Below are 25352 nucleotides of genomic sequence, written 5' to 3' on the forward strand. Positions count from 1 at the left end.
CTTCAGGGGGTGCTTTTACTCTCTGCCCATATTACTCTGGGATGTATCGGGATTTCACCCCAGCCTGTACGAACTCATCAAGTCCCACTTCCCTTTCACAGCTCCATGCATCTATGGTGTTCAAACAATCTGATCATACAGGTTAAATTATCTAGTGTGCTACAGAAAATATAGATCCTGCACCAAATAAACATCTCCTTGTTTGGTCTTGCACAACAGTTGTAGTTTTAAAACCTGGTCAGTGTCATCTTCACCCTTGGGCCTGATTTGCCTTAGTCCTAACCATATCTGCTTCTTTCATATCTCTAAATGAAGTCTGAATTCTTTTTCAGCTCTTTCAACAGTTGCCTTATGGGGTAACATTGACATTCACAGCTGTCAAGCTTTAGCTCCAAGTCTTGGATGTCACGCAGATACCCAAAGTTCCAGAGATCGACCAGGTTATCAACAAGAAGCTCAGCATCTCAGGATTTAGAGATAATCATTACAACTCAGGAATAGATGTGACTGCTGTAAGAGCTTACAATCTAGAGAACATTACAATAAGCATTTCCCTGATAAGGTGTGCCCTAAGATTCAGTTCTCAGAGGTTACACATTGTCATTAGTCCATATTAGTGAGGCATTATAATGTTTGTCCTCTCGTTTCTGGCATGATTCACTCCAAATGCTGTACTCAAGATCCATTCACCTAGTTGTATGTCTCACAGCTTCATTCCTTCTTGTAGCCACTCAATATTCTATTGTATGTAACACCACAGTTCACCATTCTGTCCATCAGTCAATGTACCGCTAAATGAACTCCATCCATTGCAAATCATGAATACTGCCGCCATAAACACCAGTGTGCAAAAATCCATTCATGTCCCTGTTCTCATATCTTCTAAGCATATACCACATAGTGGGATTGCAGGACGTGTGACAATCACATACCTAGCTTCTTGTGGAACCAACACACTGTCCTCCAGATAGGTTACACCATTCTACTTTCCCACCAATAGTGAATACATCCATCTCTCCCTCCAAGTTCTCTCCAGCACTTGTGTCCCTCTGTTTATTTTTCCCCTGCAATGTTATAGGGATATATTCAAATACCATACAATCATCCACAGTGTGCAATCAGTTCTTTACAGTATCATCATGTGGTTGTGCATTTGTCACCACAATTAGCACTTACATGTATTTATTACTCAGAGAAAGAATTAAAACAAAACAATAATAAAAAGGATAAAAAAGAAAGTAAAAAATGATAAAATACAGTCACAAAGAAAGAGGAACAGGTGAAAAAAGTAAAAAAGACAAAAGAAAAATAAAAAGAAAGAAAAAAATGACAACCAAAAAACCACAAAAGAAAAGGTTAAAATAAAATAAAATACCATTAAAAGTCAGACAACAAGAATGCCAAGAATCCCATACCCCTCCTTTACGTCCCTCTCTTATAGGCATTTAGCTTTGGTGTATTGCCTTTGTTACAATTAAAGAAAGCATATTGCAATGTTACTGTTAACTACACACTCTAGTTTGCATTGATTGTGTTTTTCCCCCTTTTTAACACCTTGCAAAGTTGACATTCATTTGTTCTCCCTCATGCAAAAACATATTTGTACATTTTATCACAATCATTGACCACTCTAGGTTTCACTAAGCCATACAGTCCCAGTCTTTATCTTTATCTTCTATCTTTCCTTCTGGTATCCTACATGCCCCTAACCTTTCCCTTTCAACCATACTCACAGTCATCTTTGTTCAGTGTACTTACATTATTGTGCTACCATCTCCCAACATTGTGCTCCAAACCTCTCCCTCCTGTCTTTTCCTTTCTGTCTATAGTGCTCCCTTTAGTATTTTCTGTAGAGCAGGTATCTTGTTCATAAACTCTCTCATTATCTGTTTGAGAATATTTTAAACTCTCCCTCATATTTAAAGGATAGTTTTGCCAGATATAAAATTCTTGATTGGTGGGTTTTTCTTTCAGTATGTTAAATATATCATACCACTGCCTTCTCACCTCCATGGTTTCTACTAAGAGATCTGAATATAGTCTTATTGATCTTCCCTTGTATGTCATGGATTGTTTTTCTCTTGCTGTTTCCAGAATTCTCTCTTTGTCTTTGACATTTAATAATCTGATTATTAAGTGTCTTGGTGTAAGACTATTTGGATCTATTCTGTTTGGAGTTCACTGAGCTTCTTGGATCTGTAATTTTATGTCTTTCATAAGGGATGGGAAATTTTCAGTGACTATTTCCTCCATTATTGCCTCTGCCCCTTTTCCCTTCTCTTCCCCTTCCAAGACACCCAGACATGTGCATTCACACACTTCATGTTGTCACTCAGTTCCCTGAGACATCGCTCATATCTCTTCATTCTTTTCCCCATCTGTTCTTTTGTGTGTAGGGTTTCAGGTGTCCTGTTCTCCAGTTCATGAATCTTTTCTTCTTCTTGAAATCTGCTGCTGTATATCACCATTGTGTCCTTCATCTCTTGTGTTGTGCTTTCATTCTCATAAGTTCTGTCAATTGTTTTTTCAAACTTTTGATTTCTTCCTTGTGTTTGCACAATGTCTTCTTTATATCCTTCATCTCTTTTTCTATATCTTGCCTCAACTGTTTGAATTAATTTTTGGATTGATTTTTTAATTGATTTAGGAAATTTGTTTGAGTAATAATTAGTAGTTTCAATTCCTATATCTCAGTTGAAGTGTAAGTTTGTTCTTTTGACTGGGCCATATCTTTGTTTTCCCTAGTGTGATTTTTCATTTTCTGTTGTCTAGACATCTGGTTTCCTTGATTGCTCTAATCAGGTTTTCCCTTACCAGAGGGGCTCAGGTCTCATGAGGATGCTGTGTATTCAGTATTAGGTTTCCCTGACGATGGGTCCTAGAAGATTGACAGACTTCCCTGTGAGGCTTCTAGGCTCTGTACTTTCCCTATCCAGTCCAACAGGAGCATTTGTCAACCCACAGCTCCCCACTGGTGTAAAGAGGTGTGATCCCTTCAATTCACAGTGGACCCTGACCTGGGGAGGAGCAAGGGTGTCAGAAGTGTATCTTAAGTTGTTTCCTGTTTGTTTGTTTGTTTGTTTTCCCCCAGGCCCTGGGGTCTGAATTCTCTGAGGGACGGTGGCCACTTGATCAGGTCCCACCCCCCTTTTCTTAGGAAAGATACACCCCATTTAAATTCCTCCTTTGTCTTTCTCTGTTAACTCCACCTTGCCTGGGTCAACACAGAATTGAAGATGCCTGAGGCTTTCTCTAATGGGCTTCCTAGAGTGAGAGGAAAAAAAATGGAAAAATAGCAAAAGCCCCTTTTCAGAACCAGTCCCCAGCCTCTGTTTCACCAGTCTACCGGAACTGATACCCAGTTCTCTGTACCCATTTTCTTGGGACACAGCCGTCTTCCAGTATTCTGAGCTCAGCCATTTCCAAAAGTCTCTGTTTTTACTTCTTTATGTGTTTTTTTCCCATCAGCCCTGCCTCCTCCCTGCTGGAAGGAGTCTGCTTCCCTTCCTGCTCCATGCTTATAGCTCCACAATTGGAGCTTGGTTGAACTACTTTCCCTGTAGCCTGTTTTATTTTTTTTCCACACAGCAGTGTTTCAGCATGGCCTGCCCTATCTGAGGGGAGAGGGGCTTTCGGCTCTGGGTTTGCAGAGCTTCACTTACGATTCTGTGCTACAATCTCAGCCTCTCCACCCATTCCAGGCTGGTGTACAATGTGTGTCCATTCATGGATATCTCCCAAAAGTTGTTCCAGATTATCTACTAATTGTACCTGGTTATTTACTAGTTGCTCTAGAGGACTAACTAAATTCCACCATCCATGCTGCCGTCTTGCTCAGCCCCACCCCCCTCTCCCCCTCATTGTTCTAAATTTTGCAACAAAGTTCTTGTCCTAACAATGCTGCATTTTAGGGTAGGGAAGAAAAACATTTGAATAATTATTTTATAGTAAGGGTGATACAAGCAATAAAGAAACATAAAAACAGTATAATCAGAAAAAGAGTGGTGGGAAGAAGGAGGGGCTGTTTTGGATATGGTGGTCAGAGAGAGCCTTACTGAAGAAATGGCAATTGAAGGAGACTTAAAGAATTGAAGAAAATTATGCAAATTGCTGTGGAAGGAACAGAAAACTCTGATGCTCTGGGGTAGGAATAACATAGGTCTATGTGTTACAAAGAATAATGTCCTATTCTCTAGGACATAGGAACATATCACCTTACATGGCAAAACGTACTTTGCAGATGTGATTAAATTAAGGATTTTGTGATTGAGAGATTACCCTGGATTATACAGTTAGACCCAGTGTGATCACAAGGGTCCTTATGAGGGAGAGAGGGAGGTAAAAGGGTCAGAGTTAGAGAAGAAGCCATGCTAAGGGAGCAGAGCTCAGAATAATGTGAGAAAGGAGACACAAGGCAAGGAACACGGGTGGCCTCTAGGAGCTAAATACAGCGAGAAAACAGATTATTCCCTAGATCCTCCAGAAGGAACGTGTCCCCAAGGACACCTTGATTTTAGAATTTCTGACCTTCCAAACTGTAAGATAATAAACCTGTGTTGTTTTAAGCCACTAAGCTTGTGATATTTTTTTTTACAGCAGTCACAGGAAACTAATATAGAGAAGTCCTACTGCTGCTTCTAACAAGGAAGTGATTGGCAGAGTGCTAGGAACAAGACCGGAGATGCAGGCAGTCAGAACATGCTTAGGTGAAAACTTTGTAGGCCGTGGAAAAATGGGATGAAAAGGACTTGGGAGAGCAGAGGAGTGAATTTATCTATTAGGATGCTCTGTGGGTGTGTAACTGCTGGGAGGGAGCAAAACTGAAATCAGGGATACCAGTTAGAAAAAGACAATGCTGACTCAAGGATCATGGCTAAGGAAGCTGGATCCCATTAGTAAGATCTCGGGATTACAGCTATCTGATTTTACTAATAGCTTACAGGTAAAGAGTAAGGGAAAGAGAAGAATATAGTATTGTTTTGGTTTAAGCAACAGAGTGAGTGTTGATATCACTTACTGAGATGAGGAAGACAGAAAGAAATTAGAAAGGGAGTAAGAGGTTTGGTTTTTACATATAAATTTTGTACTTCCTGTTTGACATCCAAGCAGTAATGACCAAATGACATGTGAGTGTTTGAGTCTGGAGCTCAGAGGAGAAGAATTGAAATATATGGGAGTGTTCAGTGTATTCCTGGTATTTAAAGTCATGGGATTGGATTAGATCCTTTTTGGAGTGAATAGAGACGGAGAAGAGAAGAAACCTGAGAAAGAACCTTGGAGTACTCTAATATTTGATGTTCGATAAGAAGAAAAAGACCTGGAAACAAATACTGATAAGGAATAGGGAATGAGATCAAAGGAAAGTCACAAAGTGTGGGGGAGTGGGCTTATGGAAATCAAGTGGAGAAAGTCATTCAAAGATGCTTCCTTAAGTTTCCAGGAACAATCAGCTAGGTCAAATGATGTTGCGGGTTTCTGGCTCACTCCTGGTTCCTGGTCCTTACTTCTCTTTACTTATACCTTAACAAGTAAACATATAGCTATTTTATTAAAATAGATTTATACTTAATGGAAGAAATAAAATACCCACATATATGCCCTTTCTTACTCATGAAAAGGAATAAAAGTTGAACATTGCCTGTTTATCCACCCTCCTTTTACGTTACAACTACCTCTTGCACACTTTTTAACTTCTCTTTTGATTTTCATGTGGATTCATGAACTTTCATAAATAACTTATTTTATTAATAGGTTGCTATGACTATTACATGATACCTACATTATTAAAACCTGACTACTGTTATCATGCTTAATCTACCTCCTTTTCTCTTTTAGAATTATCCCTGATATTCTTGAAAACCTTCTTACTCTCTGGCGATAACAGAATATTTCAAAGGCATCCTGATTTGTACTTGCTTCCAAACAAATGGAATTGTCCATGCTCCCAGGAATCCTTATTCCATTCAGAAGAAAATACTAATAAAGACCCAAAAACAGTTTGCTGGGGTGAAATTTAGTATTGGTAATAAACAAATATGCTGTGGTTGTTCTTGAGCCACCTTTAATGATGATAGTTACGAGTTTTAGAATTATGAGTTTCCACTGATTTTTTTCCATTTAACATATTGTGTTGTTCTATCCTAATTAGCTTACATTTTGCTTTCTACCTCATCGAGAATCCCACTTCCAAATGGACATCCTGATGCTCAGAGCAGCAAAGTTATTTACATACCAGCACAGAACAACACAGAGTGCAGATAGCATTAGGTTTTTTTTTTTTCCATCCCATGCAGGTATGTGGAGCACCTATTGTCTGCCAAGTACTGCATTAGTCTTGCTGTTACAGAGATCAGAAACATGTGTCTTTCTGCTCTCCCCAATTGAACATCTCTTTCCCTTGCCACTAGGATCAACATTTTGCTTGTGCAAAGTAGCAGAAATATGGTCAAGTTCCCCAAAGAGGAGGCTGCTAGGTACCTCGAATGCTTTACTCATTCTAGGCTGATTTCTGCCATCTTTACCCTCTGCTGGATTGGGACTTGCCTATCCCGTGGGGTTATCTCTTTCTCTCATCCCCATCTGCCTCTGTCCCAAAGTTCTTCCCTGCTTTGCTAAGCTAGGATGCAGATGCTTTGAGACAAGACATTCTTAAAAAGTAAGTCCACTCTTTGCATCTCAAGCGATTTCTCTGAAGGCTTCCTTCTGCCTTCTTTCAGATATGAGTGAATAGAAAAACAAGGCTAGAGTTTGCATTGTGCAACAAACATCCCAATAGTGATTACAAAGTTACAGATTCCTTGGTTCCACACCAGCGCACAACATTAGAATCTCTGATGGTGGAAGCTGGGAGTCTGAATATTTAACAAATTCCTCAGGTGATTTGTATAAACAATAAAGTTTGAGAATCACTGGCTATAACTTCTATATTTTCAAACTTTTTCCACTGAAGAAACGCTGTGAAATTACTACAGGATATAATATCAGTGCTTGAGCTTGAATTGGGCTTGTGGTTGGGAGGTTAAATGTCTAGACAGAATGGTTTGTGGAGCAGGACTTGAAAGAAAGTTAAATGATTTGTGTTGGAGGGATATTTATTACTTATGATGCTAGTTATAGACGCTGCAGAAATGAAAACATGAAAAAAGAGGCTATTTTACATGCAAGACTAATAATTTTGAAAGTCATTAAGAATGTGTGAGAGAGATTAACATTGTTTTAAGTTGTTTTTAATTAGAACAGTAGTTCAAAGCATGTCTATTTAATTTTCACAGTTTTTATGGTTCTGATATTGCTTATCTACTCAAAACCTTAAAATAATGCTAGGAAATGCTGATTACTAAACTTTGTATTACCTAGAAACTTCCTCATATTGGTAATTATATTTACTAGTTCTCAGATGAAGTATAGTATTTACAAAAGAGAGAAGAGCTTGGAAATTTAGCAACTCTTTCTTTCAACTGCCTAAACTTAACATTGATTTAAATCTATAGTAAATATACTGCATATTTATCTCTGAACTTCCAATATGATTGTTTCTGAAGATAAAATATGTAGAATACATTTTGGGAAATGCGGTCGCGTCTACTGCGTTGGGGAGCGGCCGGTTGCTGAACCCTCGGCTCTCGGCGTTGCTCGGAGGGTACCGGCGGCGGGGGGCTCTTTCCCGGAGGCGAAGGCGAGGCGGGGGACTTGGCCAGGTCCCTGGCGGTGGCGTGCAAGGTGTGGAGGGCGGCGAGAGGAAACAGGCGGGACGCTTTTCTTTGAGGGTGATGAAGCCGAGAGCGTTTATTAGGGGAGAGTACACGTTTATATAGGGCGGTTTAGAGTGCGGGCTAGCTGTAGAGGTTAAAGGCTTGGATTGGTTCTGAGAGGGCGCGGAGGTCGTTTGAAAAGGGCGGGAGTTGCTCCGGCAACGGGGAGGGCGGGAGTTGCTCTGGTAACGGTGAGTGGGTGGGCAAGGTAAAGGGGGCGGTTTTCTCCGGCAAGCCTCTCCTGACAGTTGTACTTTGGGGTGAGGAAATGGGGCCTGCATCCGGCTCCACTTTCTCAGGCCCGGGGGGCTGTGGAGGGCGCTACCGCCCGTGCCCACCACCCTCCCCAGGGGCGGATCCGGTCCCCTGGCCCAGGCCCGCCAAGTTGAAGCACGTAATCAGTATCCCGCATTTCCCCCTTCTTTTCTAATTATAGGAAGAAGCTTACCGGAGAGATCCGCTAAGGGATGAGGGAAAAGGGAGGCCGGGGAGGGGAAAAGGGGTTGACGGTTGCTCAGAGAGGCTGGAGCTCGACGTTGGTGTGGCGCCCGGGCGCTCGAGAGGGGCCTCGCTGCTTGCGGGATGGACGAGGGTGGTGACGCTGCGGAGGCTCAGCTTCTTCAGTAGAGGCAAGTCGTTGATACTGGACTTGCACAAATGATGAGAAGACAGCATTGGCTTGGTTTTTAGCAAGTTGGACAATTCTGCGGATAATACAGGGCCCTAGGGTGAGAGCTAGAATAATCATTAGTAGGGGGCCGAGGAGAGGGAGGAGGTATGGGAGGATGGGGGCAAAGATGTGGGACCAATAGTTGGCGGCTTCACGGTCCCTTTTGCGTTGTTCTAGTCCCTCTCAGACCTTCTTTAGGCTGTCTTCAGCGAGACCTGTGGAATTGGCATATACACAGCATTCTTCTCCTAGGGCGGCGCAAAGGCCTCCTTCTTTGAGGAGGAGAAGGTCGAGACCTCGGCGGTTTTGGAGCACGACCTCAGAGAGGGAGTTAACAGAATTTTTAAGATGGGAAATAGCGTTTTGTAGGTGACGAATGTCCTCGTCAACGGCCGCCCAGAGGTGAGTTAGGGCGGAACCTTGACTGGCTAACGCAGCGATTCCGGTGCCAGCGCCTGCAAGACCTAGGAGGGAGGCAATCGTGAGGGCGGTGATGGGCTCTCGCTTTTGCAGAGGGTCAGGAGCTGCAGTTCTTTCCAGGCAGAGGAAGAAGTCTTCCTCGCTGTGGTATAGGACCCTAGGGATAAGGACAATTAGGAGGCAAGTTTCATTAGTTGTATTGAGGGTTTGCACATTAAGGCAGGGGGTAAGTCCTGTAGAGGAGCAGAGCCATTGGGAGGAGTTGTGGGGAATAAGAAACTTGGCAGAGCTGCTGGGAGATGAGTAGTTGGCACAAGCTGTGAGGTTGGGAGAGTTACTTGAGCGAGGGCGGATGCACTGTCCTGTAAAGGAGACTGAATGAAAGGTTAGGGGGACGGCAGAGGTATTCCAATTGCATTCCGAGGGGCTATTCTCTGTATTTTCTGAAAAGGAAAGGTTGGAGGCGACGGGCTCATACAGGGAGGAGGAGGTGCAGAGGCAAAGCCAGCAGGAGGAGGTAAGATTGGGGTTGGAGGAATTCACTGAGGTGAAGGCTGCTTGGATAAGGCTGAGGAGGGGAGAGGAGTAACGAGAGGGGGGCAGAAAAGGTTGGGGTGGTGGGGTTGGCGATGCGCTGTTTGTAGCTGAGGTGCGGTTTCCGGATGCGCTGCTTGTACTTGAGGTGCGGCTGGAGGGCTGTGGATTAAGGGGGTTAAGGACTTGGTTGGGACCTATGCCAGAGGGTGTTTTTAATGCAGTATTTTGGCATGGTTGGCTTACAGCCTCCTTTTTTATGAGAATAAGTGATCCTTGGTCGGCTCCTTTCTCATAGATTCTGAAGCCCCAAGTTCGACCGAGTAACCAGGAGGGATCAGTGGGGAGCTGCACTGTAAGATTAAGATGTGTGCAGGATCCCTCGCTTTCTTGGCCGAGCCAGTTAACTGTAGGGAGTTTGCACCCTGTAGGGGCCCACTTTAAGGTAAGGTATTGATCAGGAACAGGAGGCTTCCAATTAGTGGCTAATGTTTCACACCCCCAGGATGCACAGTAGTACTCGTTGGGGGAATTGCAGTACGATTTTCCAGGATTTGAGGATGGGCACATGTAATACTGGTCTAGATTTTTGTTACTGCGTACTCCAACTCGGCCTCCCCTTCTAGAACTACCAGAATCGCTATTGGCGGGGGAAAGGTTTCGGGAAGAAACAGTTCAGAGGCATTAAAAGAAAAGGAGGGGGGTTGTGCAGGCTGCGGGGAACCCATGGGAAGAATATGCTTATTGATCTCCCGCAGATCATGGAGGAGCCTAAATTTCCCTGTGGCTTTTTTATGAATAACAAATACTGGCGAATTATAGGGACTAGTAGAAGGTTCTATGTGGCTTGCGTCCAATTGTTCCTGGACAAGGGCTTGGAGTGCAACAAATTTGTGCGTGGGAAGGGGCCACTGCTCTACCCATATAGGTTCCTCAGTATCCCACTGCAGAGGAACGGGCGCTGGAGGTGTTAAACGAGCAGTGGCGCACATTATTGGGGGGGCTGCGTGGTAAGCACTGCCCCAGAGGCGGCGAGGATATCACGGCCCCATAAAATTTGGTCTGTGGTGTGGAGGAACAATGGGCGGAAGATGCCCGAGTGGCCTTATTCATCCTCCCACTTAATGGGTCCCATGGCCTGAAGAGAAGTGGAGGTACCAGTGGCTCCCACTACCGAGGGACCATCGAGAACCATGCACATGGTAGCATACTGAGCGGGCATGCAAGAGACTTCTGCCCCTGAATCGAGCGTGCCCGTGTACCATTGCCCCCCTATTCTTAATTTACGAGTAGGCTTTTCCAGAGTGATAGGGACTGTCCAGAGAAGCGTTTTATTGCCGGTGAGGTGATGAGTTTTATTAGAACCGGCCGGCACGCTGCCTCTTAGGGGTGGGGCTGAGGCTTGCCCCGCTTGGAGTTTAAAGCTTGCTCAGCGCCTTGGTGCTGATTGACACCAGGGCAGCGGCAGAGGGTTTTGGGGTTATTTTTGCAATCGCGCGCCCAGTGATAGCCACGCTGACAGCGCGGGCAAGGAGTGGGAGGGGGGCGCCCATTGCGCGGCATGAAAGGCGGGCGGTTGACCTCCGCATTGGGGCACTCCTGGGCAAAATGGCCGCTCTGCCCGCACTTGAAGCAACCGGCGGTGGCGGCTAAGGCGGCAGTGACAGCGCCAGAGACAGCCTGGGCTAGGGACGCGGCAGCTGGGTCAAAGGCGCTGCAGGCAAGTACCCAATCGTGTAGGCTTTTCTCCCACAAGGGAAGAATAGCCTGCTTGCAAGGGGGATTGGCTCCCTCGAGAATGAGTTCTCAAGCGAGAGCCAGTTGGGCCTGGGGATCATTAACCTTTCGAGCGCAGGTTTCTTCAACCCTAGAGACAAAGGTGGCGAAAGGCTCACTCGGCTCCTGGAGGAGCTTGGTGAATTTAGTAGGCCGACAGGCGGAGCAGTTGGCAAACGCTCGCAAGGCGATTCCCCAAAGGATAGGCCAAAAGGTGGCGTGTGCATTGATATAGGCGGATGCGTGTATAAACGCTCCCGTGCCCAAGTAAGCTTCGGGGTTATGATTGGCTCCAGTGGCTGCATCTTGCTCGCTCTGCCTAGCTGCTTCTGCCTGGAAGTGGGCACGCCAATCAACGAACTGGCCGGGGCTAAGTATGGTACGGGCAAGCGAGGCCCAGTCTTGGGGGAGGCAAAAGTCCATGGCGATATCCTGCAGTAATTGGGAAACGTATGGGCTACCTAATCCGTCCTCCTTGACGGCCCTGCGAAGTTGCTTGATAGTGTCTAAGTCAAAGGGATACCAGTCGTACGGTTTTTGCGGCGTGGGGGTAACATTAAGGGGAAAGCAGCGAAAAGCGCGAGGGAAAGGAGGACGCGCTTGCAGAGGGCCTGGCACAGGGGTGGGGGCAGGGGCAGCGTTGCCCCAAGGGTTGCCTTGAGGTGTAGAAGGCAGCCAGGGGTTGTTTGTCGGCGGGGCAGGAGTGGCGGCGGGAGCCGCCGGCAGCGGCTCCGAGGGGGAGCTCGCCGAAGGGGGAGGCGGAAGCGGGAGGCCCCAAGCGTCACAAGATGGCGGCGCAGTGGGTGTAGCTAAGGCATAAGATGGCGGGCTAGCTCCGCCCTGTGGAAGGGCGGGGTAAAGCGCATGCGGTTTCCGGCCCGGCTTAGGGCTGACGTCATCGCTGGAGCACTTCCTCCCCTCAGTGGAAGAAGAAGGAGGAAGTTCGCCATTTTGGAGAGACTCGGTATTGTTTCGTTTTTGGGGGGTGACTTCGAGCGCGTTGTTAATTTGCTCGACTAAGGATTCTGTGTCCGAATCGTGGTCCGCATTGGTCTCACTGTCCGAATTTGCCGATTGAGTTGACAGGGCCTCCTTGGATTTAATGGGGCCTCGATCAGGGGAGAGGGAGCCTTGAAGGCAGGAGCGGACGGTTATTAGGGTGGGGAGCAAGCTGGGAGGGAAGCGCCCGCCCCCATGCTCCACGGCGCTGGAGACTCGACTAACAAGGCGATTATAAGTGACGGGGCCCCAAAAATGGCAAGTGGTGAGCCGTGGGCCAAAGGGCAGCAGGAGGTCCCAGCACACCCGCAGCTGCCGGACAGACACCCCGCAACGACGTGCGTCCAGAAGACCCGCCAGAGCGCGAACCCGAGGCGCCCGCTGCGCGGACAGACGACCACCCACAGCGGAGGGGAAAAGAGGGGGTGGCCGTCCACCGAGCAAGAAGATTGAGGCAAACCGCGGCTGCGAGGCCGAAGAAGACAACGAGAACAGAAAGCAGGACCCCCTGGCAACAGGAACAGTCCGGGGGGGGCGGCCACGGCGAGGCACACCGCGCCGAACAGAGAAACGAAGACACAGAGGACCACACCAAGGTAATGAAGGGGTAGAGGGAGAATGTTAGGAGGAATGGGGGTCATAGAAAGAGAAGACGAGAGGTAGTCGGGGGCAATAGCCGGGTTAATTCGGGAAGGGAGGAGCGGCCCGGGCGCGGAGCGGCGAGGGAGAGGCGGCTCCGGGTGCGGAGCGGCGAGGGAGAGGCGGCTCCGCGGGGCGGCGAGGGAGAGGCGGCCCTTACCTTGCAGGTGAGGAGAAGGGGAGTTGGAGAGGCGTCCGGGCGAGCAGGTGACCTGCTAAACCGTCATGTGGAGATTAGGCCTCACACGGGGCACCAGTTGCGGTCGCGTCTACTGCGTCGGGGGGCGGCCGGTTGCTGAACCCTCGGCTCTCGGCGTTGCTCGGAGGGTACCGGCGGCGGGGACTCTTTCCCGGAGGCGAAGGCGAGGCGGGGGACTTGGCCAGGTCCCCGGCGGTGGCGTGCAAGGTGTGGAGGGCGGCGAGAGGAAACAGGCGGGACGCTTTTCTTTGAGGGTGATGAAGCCGAGAGCGTTTATTAGGGGAGAGTACACGTTTATATAGGGCGGTTTAGAGTGCGGGCTAGCTGTAGAGGTTAAAGGCTTGGATTGGTTCTGAGAGGGCGCAGAGGTCGTTTGAAAAGGGCGGGAGTTGCTCCGGCAACGGGGAGGGCGGGAGTTGCTCTGGTAACGGGGACTGGGCGGGCAAGGTAAAGGGGGCGGTTTTCTCCGGCAAGCCTCTCCTGACAGTTGTACTTTGGGGTGAGGAAATGGGGCCTGCATCCGTCTCCACTTTCTCAGGCCCGGGGGGCTGTGGAGGGCGCTACCGCCCGTGCCCACCACCCTCCCCAGGGGCGGATCCGGTCCCCTGGCCCAGGCCCGCTAAGTTGAAGCACGTAATCAGTATCCCGCAGGGAAACACTACTATCATGTTTGATAATTACACATATTCTATTAACTTCAAAAAAGAATCTCTGTAATAGGCTTATACTCCATTAGAGCAAAGTGTAATAGTTATTAAGATTAATATCATTTATATACATACAATTAATTATAAAATTTATCAGAAATATTGTTTTTCTCAGATATAACACTTAATGAGTCAAATGTTTGAACTCTTGAGAGGGCAAGCTTTTAATTACCTATGTCTAACTAGTTTTCAGGAGATATTAATGTGCACTGTCAAAGTCTGTGTCAATGATAGATTCAGAAAGATGCCCAATTCTTATACAATTTTATTCATCATATTAAATGCAAACAAGGAAGCACAAAGTATTGCAATTATAAGATTTTTTAATGTTGAGTAAATAAATAAATATTGTGTAAAAACATATAGACCTTAGAAAAGTGTAATGACCTGTTAACTCTCAGTTATAACAGCCATGGTAATCAAGTGCAAACTATGAACAGCTGAGCTTTAGGAAAATATACCAAGACATTTGGTACATAAGGAAGATCAGAGATAGCACATCAGGGAAGAGATAGTATTCCAGCTCCTCCCCATGGGCTACAGCGAGCCAGGGAGTCCCTAGGTATAGTAGGAGTGGGGTGTGGTCACCATGTCTGAAATTATCAGTGTCAAGCTGGCTGTGGTCCTGACTTCTCCAACGTGGAAAAAGGAAATGGCAGAGCATCTTGACAAGAAAAAAACAGTGTCTTTACAACACTATAATCACCTCCTGACCCAGCATCTAGGTCATTTAAGAGCTGCCACCAACCACTAAGAACAGAGATACCCTTCCCTACCTCAACCCAGATGACCCAATGGCAGGGCTTCTCTCTCCCTATTGCCCCCCTAGTCCTTCTTTTATGTTCACCCCCCACCCCATAAAACCTTGCCCATAGCTCTATGAGATACCCCAGAATGTTGGCGCAAGTGTTGGCTCCAAAATCACTGTCTCAGTTCAAGTCTCTGCCCTGCCATTTAAGGAATCAGCTTTTAGTTTGTTCTATCTGTAAAAATCAAAGCATTATGTTGAGGATTACATGTACATGATGCTGTCAGTGTAAGTGGCACTGCACTATATACAATCTAGGTCCTCAATAAATGGGAGGTATTCTATTGCCATAAAACAGTAAGGTACATTTCTTCAAGTTTTAACTTAGTTGGTTTCCAGTGGATGCTTATTGGATGCTTGGTATTCATTGTCTTCTTGATGATGGCTACTTGAACAAACACGATCCTTCATGTAACATACTAAAGTGATGAATAGATAGATTAAAAGATAGATAGAATTGAAATAACTTTATTCCCTTTATGTATTTGTTCATGACTTGGATTTTAACGTTTGAAATATCATGTTAAGCTAGGCATTTGCAACTGATAATTGAATCAATAACTCTGCCAATAATGTGCAGTCATTTGAAATTTTGTCTTCATTGTGAGTTCAGCTTAATTAGATTAATTCTAGCTGTACAATAGTAATTTCTTGGCATGAAGCTGTTATAGGCCAATAGTACACTTAGGAATCCCTGCACAGTTTCAAATTACAATATACTACTCAATTTAATCTGTCCTACAATGCAAATATTATCCTTTACCAATACATTATCAATGGGCAACATTGTATATGAAAATTATTCAGATTCATTGCATATGAAAAAATATTCAATTGCATGTGTTATATTATCATCATAAGAGGTTATTGCTTACCTTAACTTTATGAGAATTAGCTCCCCCTATATGTGAGGCTTCTTTTTATTACTCCTACTATGGCTACAGTTGTCTGAAGAAAACTGAACCAGAGCACAATCCCTAGAGTGAATTGTGATCTAAAGCAGTGGTTGTCAACCCTGGCAATACATTAGCATAAACTTGAAGTTTTAATTTAAAAATTATTTTTAAAAAAATCCCTGTGCTCAATTCTACACTGTTTAAATTAGAGTTGGGTGAAGGAGTTCAGGTTTCAGTATTATTTAAAAGCACTCAATGTGATTCTCATGTACTGCCAGGGTTGAAAACAACCGTCTACAGATAGAGATGAAGACACAATTTAAGTGATGGCGAGAGTAATACCTAATTAAGGCTTCCCCTATTATGTGATCAGAAAAATAAAAATTGAAGATGTTTAAAGGAGAACCTTGCAGAAAAATCCAAGGGCATTTTAAGATGGAAACATGTAATTCTGAAATACCTACAACAAAGATTTCTAGCAATGATCCGCTTTGATGGAGAGTGATCCTCATATTTCTTTATTATAATCTTCAGGAGAAATTTAGAGCCATCTAAGTGGAAAGCGATCCTAGGCCTGCATATGACATCAAATCTGACTTCTCCTCAAATAGCAGCTCGGCTGATAGATCAAATTGTCATAAACCCACATTACAATAAACGGAGAAAGGACAGTGACATCGCCATGCTGCACCTTCAATTTAAAGTGAACTACACAGGTAAAAGAAATCACTTTTGGTTATCGAATCTGTCCAAGTTAATTTAAAATTGTATATGAAATATAATCAGTACCAATCTGGTAATAGTCCATAAAAGTTGAATAATTAGTTATAGAAGTCATTATAATTTTAATGTAATTGGAAAATGGAGAGAAATATATTCAGTCACCTTCATCAAGGTGTTTAAATTTGACTTTCTAGAAAGATGACCCATAGAATAAAACCCACAGAGCCCTCGATAATAGTAAACTCAAATGAGCAGCACAGAGAAAATATGTCATGTGATTACGCATGGCCTCTCTGCTTCTGTTGTAAAAGAAAGGCAGATTCATCTGCCACAAAGTCTAGAGTAAGGCATAAACTGGGAGAGAGCATATGCTCCAAGAACAAAGTGAGTTTGCATTAAGTTATTCATGGGATGAAGTTTTTAAAGGAGATTCAGTAATATTGTTAGAGTGGCAGGTGGAGAAATTCCTCCAAAACCAGGATCATTTGCATGAAATCTCCAGAGGGAGTGAACTCTATCCTGAAAGGCTCTCCCCACCTCTAGCCTTTACTCTGAGGGCTTATGCAATGCCCATTTAGGAGGAAATGCTCCCATCTCTGTGTTCTCATGGAATTTGGTAGGCACATGAGTTACCACATTTGCAGACTATTTCTAGAGTTAGTTGTATAGTCCTGTCCTTGGAGGTAAGCACTATATCTGATTCATCTTTTGTCTGCCCTGGTTCTTAAATGAAATAAGTACTGAGCAAATAAACATCAAGACATTTATAAATTCTTCCAGAAAGTCTTTAAGTCAGTGACCAGTGTTAATGTTTCCAGAAGTGCCCTGTAAAACAAACATATAAAAGCCTTTTTAATGGGGAGATAATTGGGTAAAATCAAAGGAGCCTCAGAAAATTTGCTCAACTTTCTCTTAATTAATCCTAAAAAATAGTTATACTAAGATTTTCAGAACTTGCACTAAGTACCATGATTATTTAAATATCAAACATAAGTGATTAATTCCAGATACAAGACATTGTTTACACTGTAAGAGTGATTAGGAGACTATAAGAAGGAACTTAAAAGGTCACCAAGTGGTACTTAATCCATTGTCTTAGAAGTTCTGCTATGAAATACCACTTTACCCAAAGATTGAATCTAAAAAATGTACAGGCAAGAAAAACAAAACACAGGATTTTTAGATTAAGTGTTGAAAATACTTGCTTTTTAAAACTTGTTAGAAATGCATGTGTCTTTTTTCTTTTTTTTTTTTTTACAGATTATATACAACCTATTTGTTTACCAGAAAAAAATCAGGTTTTCCCTCCAGGAAGTATTTGTTCTATTGCTGGCTGGGGAAAGGTGGTCTATCAAGGTAAATTATCAGACTCAAAAAAAAAAAAAAAGATTACTAGTAAAAAAGTATGCTATTAAATGATCCTCTAAATACTTTCAATATTTTTTGCAACTCTTATACTATAAGTGATTTTTGCAATAACTCCTAAAAGCACCATCAGGCTTATATTTATGTGTTGTAGAATCTAATTACATTTTTTATTTTTATTTTTATAGTTTTTCAATTTTTCCAGATACTATTAAAACTATAATAAGTTCACAAAAAACATCTTTTGTAAAGCCACATGGATAAAGTCTCATGAAAAGCCAAATTTCTAGCTGTTACATTTTCAAAAACAATAAAATTAACCTATATTGATAAGGAGAGACCTCACATTCACATTCTCTAAAACAAGAAGAGAATTCCTTCTAGTTTCAACACACTATGGTTCTACCTACTGACAAGAAGAATCTGATATGGCATGAATCTTACATTTAGGACTTTAAAATAATATACAATTGTCCCACTAGCATTAATTAATAGGATTGTTTCCAAACATAGAAAAGATATGTAAAAAATAATCAAACATGAATTTAAAAAAAAAATTCTAGTGCTTCTTATACTGTAAATATGACTGCAAGGCTCATTGGCTAAGGAATTCCTAATAGGAGTTACTCCATCTAAAACAGAGTTTTGGCCACTCAACAGTTAAGCAAAAATGAAAGGTTCTATAGAGCAGTAGGAGGATCGGCCTCTGTAATCTCAACAAATCATAGACATGGCATTTAAAAATTCTAGTTTTATTTAAGATGCGAATGTACAAAACCTTGTGGAAAGGTGCAGTTCTCAGAACTAAAATGTACTTATTTGTCATAAGAGAAAGGGGAAAGTTCTAAATCAAATGTTTGCTTGATGATTGTAACAAAGGCTCTCCACTGCAATTACGTTATACTGATGAAAATGCATCTTGTCTATTGTCCATAAAGTATATTAAAGTCAAAGTCTGTATATTCTTTTATTTCCTTTGCTGGAAAAATGTCATGATTTATTAAATTTGAAATTTAAAGAGAAAAATGATTCTTAGATATGTTCTGTATCAGACTTCAAACTGTAATTCCTTTTATGACCATAATGTAGACTCTTCAAAGACAAATTATCTACTAACAAAAATTTAAGACACTTTATTACATAGGAAATGGGTATTTTTTTGAGAGCTAAGTAAGTTTGGCTCACATGTACTTATTGTTATCAAAGATATTCATTTGATTGACATAAGGAAGCATCTAAGAGTAGTACGGGGCCAGGAAAGAAAATTTTATCTGAGATCAATTTCATTTAGGAATAAATGGCCAGGACATGTTTATACCTCATTAGTGACGGCAATTTTAATGAATTTTAGGAACTATGCTTTATGATTTCCACCTACTTAACTTCATAAAATCCCAAGTTCTCTCTTTTTTGTGTGTATCATACTAATTAACTAGCTAAGAAAGCCATGAACATGTTGTCTAGGAAGAGACGAGATGCTATTAGTTAGTTAGATTAAAGCAGTCGGTAAACTTAAAATGACTTTACTGAAATTGTTTGTGTTTGTATCTATGTGTGTGTGTGTGTGTGTGTGTGTGTTCTCAATTATCTTAATTCATGTTGACAATTAAATATTTCATATAAGGATACTTCTTAAACTTTCTTTTACCAAAGAGTTTTTGTTATCTCCCTAACCAAATGATTTTTATTGACAGACAAGCAGCAAAAATGACTCTGATTTTTATTATAAAACTAAAGTCCACCAGTCCCTCTGTGACCTTCATAGGAGGGATGGTAGTGAGATGCTGACTTTGCTTCTTCATTGCAACCTCTCCGATTCACTTCCTTAAAGTCTATTGTCAAACTTTAAAAGTCATCCAGTGGAATGTTGCTGGAGCCACTGGTACCAGCTGGCATGAGCCATGTGTGCATATATCCTTCCTTTCCAACTCCCTGTTGAGTGCCATGCTGGTACATTGAAATCACGTACAGTGGTAATGTTTATACCATGCTAATCAGGAAGCTTTATTTTTTTCTAGAAAGACAGTTGTTGAATTTTTACAAACACGTCACTGGGTCGTACATAACTGCTTTTCACCTAAATTACACACATACATGCGCGTGCGTGCATTTGTTTCCTCTGTGTTTTTGTGTGTGTGTTTTTTGTTTTTTTGTTTTTTGTTGGTACATGGATTCACCCTAGCTAGAAATGAAGTTAGAGACATTTTTGCAGCAACACTAGCCCTCAGGTGGACTAACATATCCCCAACCTTCTGCCCCTCTTAAGGAACCACTTGGAGGTTCTAATTATTAGAGTGTTTATCATGTATCTTTTATGGGATGCTAGACACTAGTTAGTTTCATATCTCTCTAGGGATTAGTACTTCAAAACACAGACATTCATACCTCCAGTGGATGAGTCATTTTTAAAAAGCATGGAAGTACACTCCCACTAGAAAAATGCCTCCTTTCTCTTTGCCTGCAGATGTGGATGACAAGCTGATTGCCCTTAGACCAGGGCATGGTTCATCTGAGCTTTGTCTGCTGCACAACATGCACCTGCTCGCTCACACAGCACCACAAAGAAGTTGAATGCCATTATACAGGAGCACCAACTCAGGTGCCAAATGAAAAGCACTTCTGAATTTCTGAGCCATTGCTAATTTCTATGAATGAAATTCTTTGTGCTGATGGGCTTTTTTCCACAAGCAATACTGTAACTGTTCAAAATTACTGAAAAAGCCTAAAGACCTTCTATCCAATCCACCATTCCTGCTAGCCCTTAGGGAAGAAAGAAGTGTTTCCCTGTTATCCATTTGACAAAATTCACAGATGGGCTATTATTATGTACTTTAAAGCACAAGGTTTAGCATTTAGTTCTTTTATATATACACACAGTGCTCAATAATGAGAGTGAAATGTTGGAATAAATAGGACTGATGCTGGCTCATTCAATGATACTTGTTGATCGTTTCTGACAAGTTATCTGCATTATCCATTTTGAACAGGTCCTACTGCAGACATATTGCAAGAAGCTGATGTTCCTCTCCTGTCAAATAAGAAATGCCAACAACAGATGCCAGAGTATAACATTACAGAAAATATGGTATGTGCAGGCTATGAAGAAGGAGGAATAGATTCTTGTCAGGTAAATATGTAAAACCGCTCACATCGCATTTCTAGAAAACGTTCCTATATAATGTTTTCATTGTTTACCAATGATTCAGAAGTAAAGAAATCAAGTTCCCATAAACTTCACTTTGACTTTTACACACACACACACACACACACACACACACACACACACAAAAATGCTTGCTGTTTTAGTTTGCTAAAGCTGACAAAATGTAATATACCAGGAATCGGATGGCTTTTACAATAGGGATTTATTAACTTACAAGTTTACAGTTCTAAGGCCATGAAAATGTCCAAATCAAGCCATCATCAAGTTGATACTTTCTTCCTGAAGAAAGGCTGCTGGCAATCTGGGACTCCTCTGAAACATGGGAAGGCACATGGTGGTGTCTGCTGGTCCTTCTCTCCCAGGTTTCATTGCTTTCAGCTTCTGGCTGCTCTGTGTGTGTCACTTTCTTTCTGAGCTTCTGTGTGTTTCTCTCTTAGTTCCTCTTGGTTTTCTCTCTGAAATTCTCTGGGACTCTTTTCTCTGTATCTTCCCTCTATCTTGCAAGCGTTTATAAAGGACTCCAGCAAGAGGATTAAGATTCACCCCAATGAGGTGGGTCGCATCTCAGTTTAAGATTCTACTCACCAGAAGATCCTACTTAAAATGGGTCCACATACATGGGAATGGACTAGTTTTAAGAACGTACTTTCTGGTATACATTCAGCTTCAAACTACCACACTTGCCAACTGTGATTTTTTGGTGTGTGTGTGTGTGTGTGTGTGTGTGTGTGTGTGTGTGTGTGTGTGTGTGGCCTATTTGTATAGTCCTCTCTTGTATGGATACCAACATTAGGGGAAAAAACTAGTATTTAATAATTTAAAACAAAAGAGCAACTAAAGAGACAATGGCAATTAAATGCAATATATGATACTGGACAGGATCTAAAAATGGAAGAGAAAAGACTCAAAAGGACATTATAGGTGTGTATGAAAAAAATGGAAATATTGACTATAAGCTTTGTATCAATGATAAATTTCTTGAACTTGATAACTGCACTTAATGTGGTTATGAAAGTGAAAAAATATCCTTTTTTCTTAGGAAATATGCATGAAAGTATTAAGTATTCAAGGAGCATGATGTGTGTAACCTACTTTCAAAGGTTCAGAAAATAGATATATAAAGAGAGAGATGGTAGCTATATGATGGATGGATGGATACATAGATAGATAGACAGATGATAGAGAATGATGTGGCAAATATGGCAAAATGTTAAAATTGGTGGATCCGGGTACCTGGGGAGTGAGACCATGTCGGAGTTCTGTGTGTGGGGTTTGTATTATTTTTGCAACTGTCCTGTAAGTTTCAAATTATCTCAAAATAAAAAGTTTAAAGAAAGAAAAAACAAAGGTTACAAATCTTATGTCCTTAGGGATGAGGCATAAAATGTGAATGTGTGAGGCGGCCAGGTAAAATAGAGAGAAGTGGACCTGGCCTTAACCTGGAAACTGTCTGCCTGAGCTAAAAGTGCTTATTTTCAAATTCTTTAAAACCCTATGTAAACTGAGAACAAAGAGACAACAGCAACTACAAAACATATCTGTAGGCCAATTTGGTTTCTGGGTCTCTAATTATCAACCCTGGTTTAGAATATTGTCCAAGGATCCAGTGTCACAAAATAATTTCCAGATGGAAAATGACCTGCATAGAGCCAGATTACTGCTAACCACTAGCATAGGAGTGAATGAAAATATTGCTAAATATCCCAGCATAACCCTGTCTCTGGAACCTTTATATTAGAATCTTCATATTTCTTTTATATCTTATTTCCGAGGTGAAATAACATTTATCTGTTTCAGTGGTAATGTCAATATTGCAACATTTTGAAGTGGCAATAGCTTTTGACCTCCATCATAAAAAGAAAGAAACTGACCCACAAACTACCCTCATTTAAAAAAAAAACTTACCACCTCGAAATCATTTAGCCATCTTTTCCTCCATGAACTCCACATGCACTTAAGAAATATAAGTAAATTCTGCTACATTTTAGAGTCATAATTAATTCTAAGGTGCAGCATGGAGCACATTGCATTAAGAGCAAGGATTCTGGGCTCAAGACTATCCTTGTTTGACCCTTCCTTTAAGGCTGATTATTGGGAGGTTTAAATTAGGTAATATGTGTAAGGTACTAAGAATTCTACCTGGCCCAATGCAAGTACTCAAAATACTGACAGGTTTTATAACAAGACATAGTAAATAAATTTTCTGGCATGTTTTCTATATTTGAAAATTAATAATATAGTAATGAATTGATGTCTACCGAATCAGGTAAACTTGAAACTACCAAACAAATTAATAATTTACAAATGTGAAAGTAATGGTTTGTACTGTGGGAAAATATTTTCATTTTTGTTACATATATTAACATATATGTCGTCATAATTTGTCTTCACACAAGACTTTTCAACAGATACTTATGTAAATAAATCTCTATATGTATCCTCTAGTTAGTCAATGTCTTATGTTAAATTTTCAGCTTAGTTTTACGTTTATTCTGCTTTGATGAACACTTTCAAATTCAAGACAAATCTTATAGCTTTCTTCTTGCTTAAAATTTATCTCTGGATCTTATACTTCCCTTTTAAAATGAAAAGTATGATGAAGGTAAGATATATTGGCACTTATGGGGAGATTTATAGAATTATTGTGCAGGAGGGAAATCAGCTGTACAACTTCAATTACAGTTAATGGGGACTGGGTGGCAGATACCTCACACATAGGCAGAAAATATACCTGCTGATGCTATTGATGTTAGGGTTACATTAAGCCAATAACTCATGCCAGATCTCTGAAATCTTCTATTTGGCTCTGAATTCTACAGAGTTAAGTAAGTTATTTATTAGCAAGTAAGAATGCTCTCACACAAGGCAATACTTTGTGTAATGTAATTTTATCATGATTCAATAATCAACACCCTAGATAGTCACATGGTTTTCTTTCTCCAACTTTAATACCATTATATAAGAAGCTTAACTGATGAAATAAGGATGCATTGTTCAAAATTATGAACATGTTATCATTGATACATCACTTGACTATGTCTTCTGAAGCATCACTTTTCCCTTATAATGGCAAAGAATTTACTTTATTGATCATTCACACTTTCTTGAATATCTTCTGGCTTACCAAGGCATGTATTTGTGAGGCAATTGTCAAGATTGAAAAGCACCACCAGTGTCTGTAGAATGTTTCTCTGTGACTAAGTGAATGACACGGAGAGCAACTCATTCCATAACTGTTCAAAGTCATTCTGTATTCCTGTGATTATTAAACATGGCTGCCAGTGCAGCAGATCATCATCACTGGGGAACTTGAAATTCTGGAGATTATGCACAGCACTGTGTGTGTTAGCACACCCTCTGGATAATACTGATGCACAATGAAGTTTAAGACCCACTGATCTAAACAAAAATGGCCATCAACCTTACACTCAGACACCTAAGTCAAAGAAGGTAGTAACTTCATTTTTATTCACAAATATAGCATCCAATTGGAAACATAAATTTGAGGTTAATAATTTTTGTTCTAGGCATTCATTTATATTTACATTTACATTTATAGTTACACTTCTCTGAGATACTGAGAGAAGGAAAGATTTTCATTGAACAAATGGGAAAATTGAGACAAGGAGAAGGTACATAATACATCTGAAGTGGTGGTGTTTGATGATGTGAAGTGATAAAACCAAATCTAGGTCTCCCAGACAGACAGACCAGCTAGCAGTTAGGCAACAGGCTTCCTGCACAGTCTATGTAAATGCAACTGATCCAGCATGTGCTGGATAAGTTAAAAAGCCACATTCATGTAAACAATGTCTGGATTCTATTGTGCATAAAAAAAATTAAATTACTTTAGATACTATGGGGAAAACAAAATTACTCCTTTTGATAATATCCAGCTGAGGGTTATTTTTAGGAATTTCTAAATCACATTTAACCTTGAGCCTGCATTTATTCTTACTTTGGATTGATACTATTCCATAAATATTTCTGAACCCATATTATGGGCTAAGGGCTTAGGATGCAGAAATAAAAATCACGGTTCCTGCCTTCAAAAAGCTTGAACACATTTGTTCCCTCTAGAATAGAGGCAACTTGTGGTTGCCAGTGATATTTATGCTCCTTTGTACACAACAGAGAAGTGCTTTTGTAGACCATATTTTTTCCCTTAAACATAGTGACCAAAAATAATAAATAATCAAGCAAAAACTCAAGTATACTTTAAAACATGGAACTTGTGTCAAAATATTCTATTATACCAGTGATTTTATACAAAGTATAGAAGGCTTTAAATTCCTTATAAATGTAAAAGAAAAATAAAGTGTGCACAGCTAATATGGAAAAATACTTGTATATTTTCTGTCATTAAATAATGATACTTTGTTTGCATTTTGCTTATAAGGATTATAAAAGAATTGTGTGCAAACAAAATATATGGAATTAACTCTACCAGGATCTGCTGTAATTAATATTTGCCAAAATCAAAACATCTTTTCAGTATTTGAAATCTCAGATGAACACATTCTAGTTCCTGCCACTAGAAATTACCTTATAGGCTTACCTATTTTCATTGAAATGTTAAGTTTCATCATATCTCATTGTATTTGTCTAATGTCTAAAAGTAAATGCTACCCAAGAGAACCAATATCAACATTAGGTGTGAGTTTTTTATTTTCCTAAAGAGCATAATTTGGAATAATTTTTC

General features: G+C 41.4%; 1 protein-coding gene across 1 annotated transcript in view; it reads left to right on the forward strand.

Moving 5' to 3' along the window:
* Positions 1–25352, forward strand: part of TMPRSS15 (transmembrane serine protease 15) — a 149033-nt gene that overhangs the window by 123108 nt on the left and 573 nt on the right. The window contains exons 23-25 of the mRNA XM_037828832.1: positions 15934–16115; positions 17383–17478; positions 20475–20614. Of these exons, the coding sequence (XP_037684760.1) occupies positions 15934–16115; positions 17383–17478; positions 20475–20614 (418 nt within the window). The remainder of the gene's footprint in view (positions 1–15933; positions 16116–17382; positions 17479–20474; positions 20615–25352) is intronic.

The sequence above is a fragment of the Choloepus didactylus genome, chromosome 1 (genome assembly GCF_015220235.1).
Source record: "Choloepus didactylus isolate mChoDid1 chromosome 1, mChoDid1.pri, whole genome shotgun sequence".
Lineage (NCBI taxonomy): Eukaryota > Metazoa > Chordata > Mammalia > Pilosa > Megalonychidae > Choloepus > Choloepus didactylus.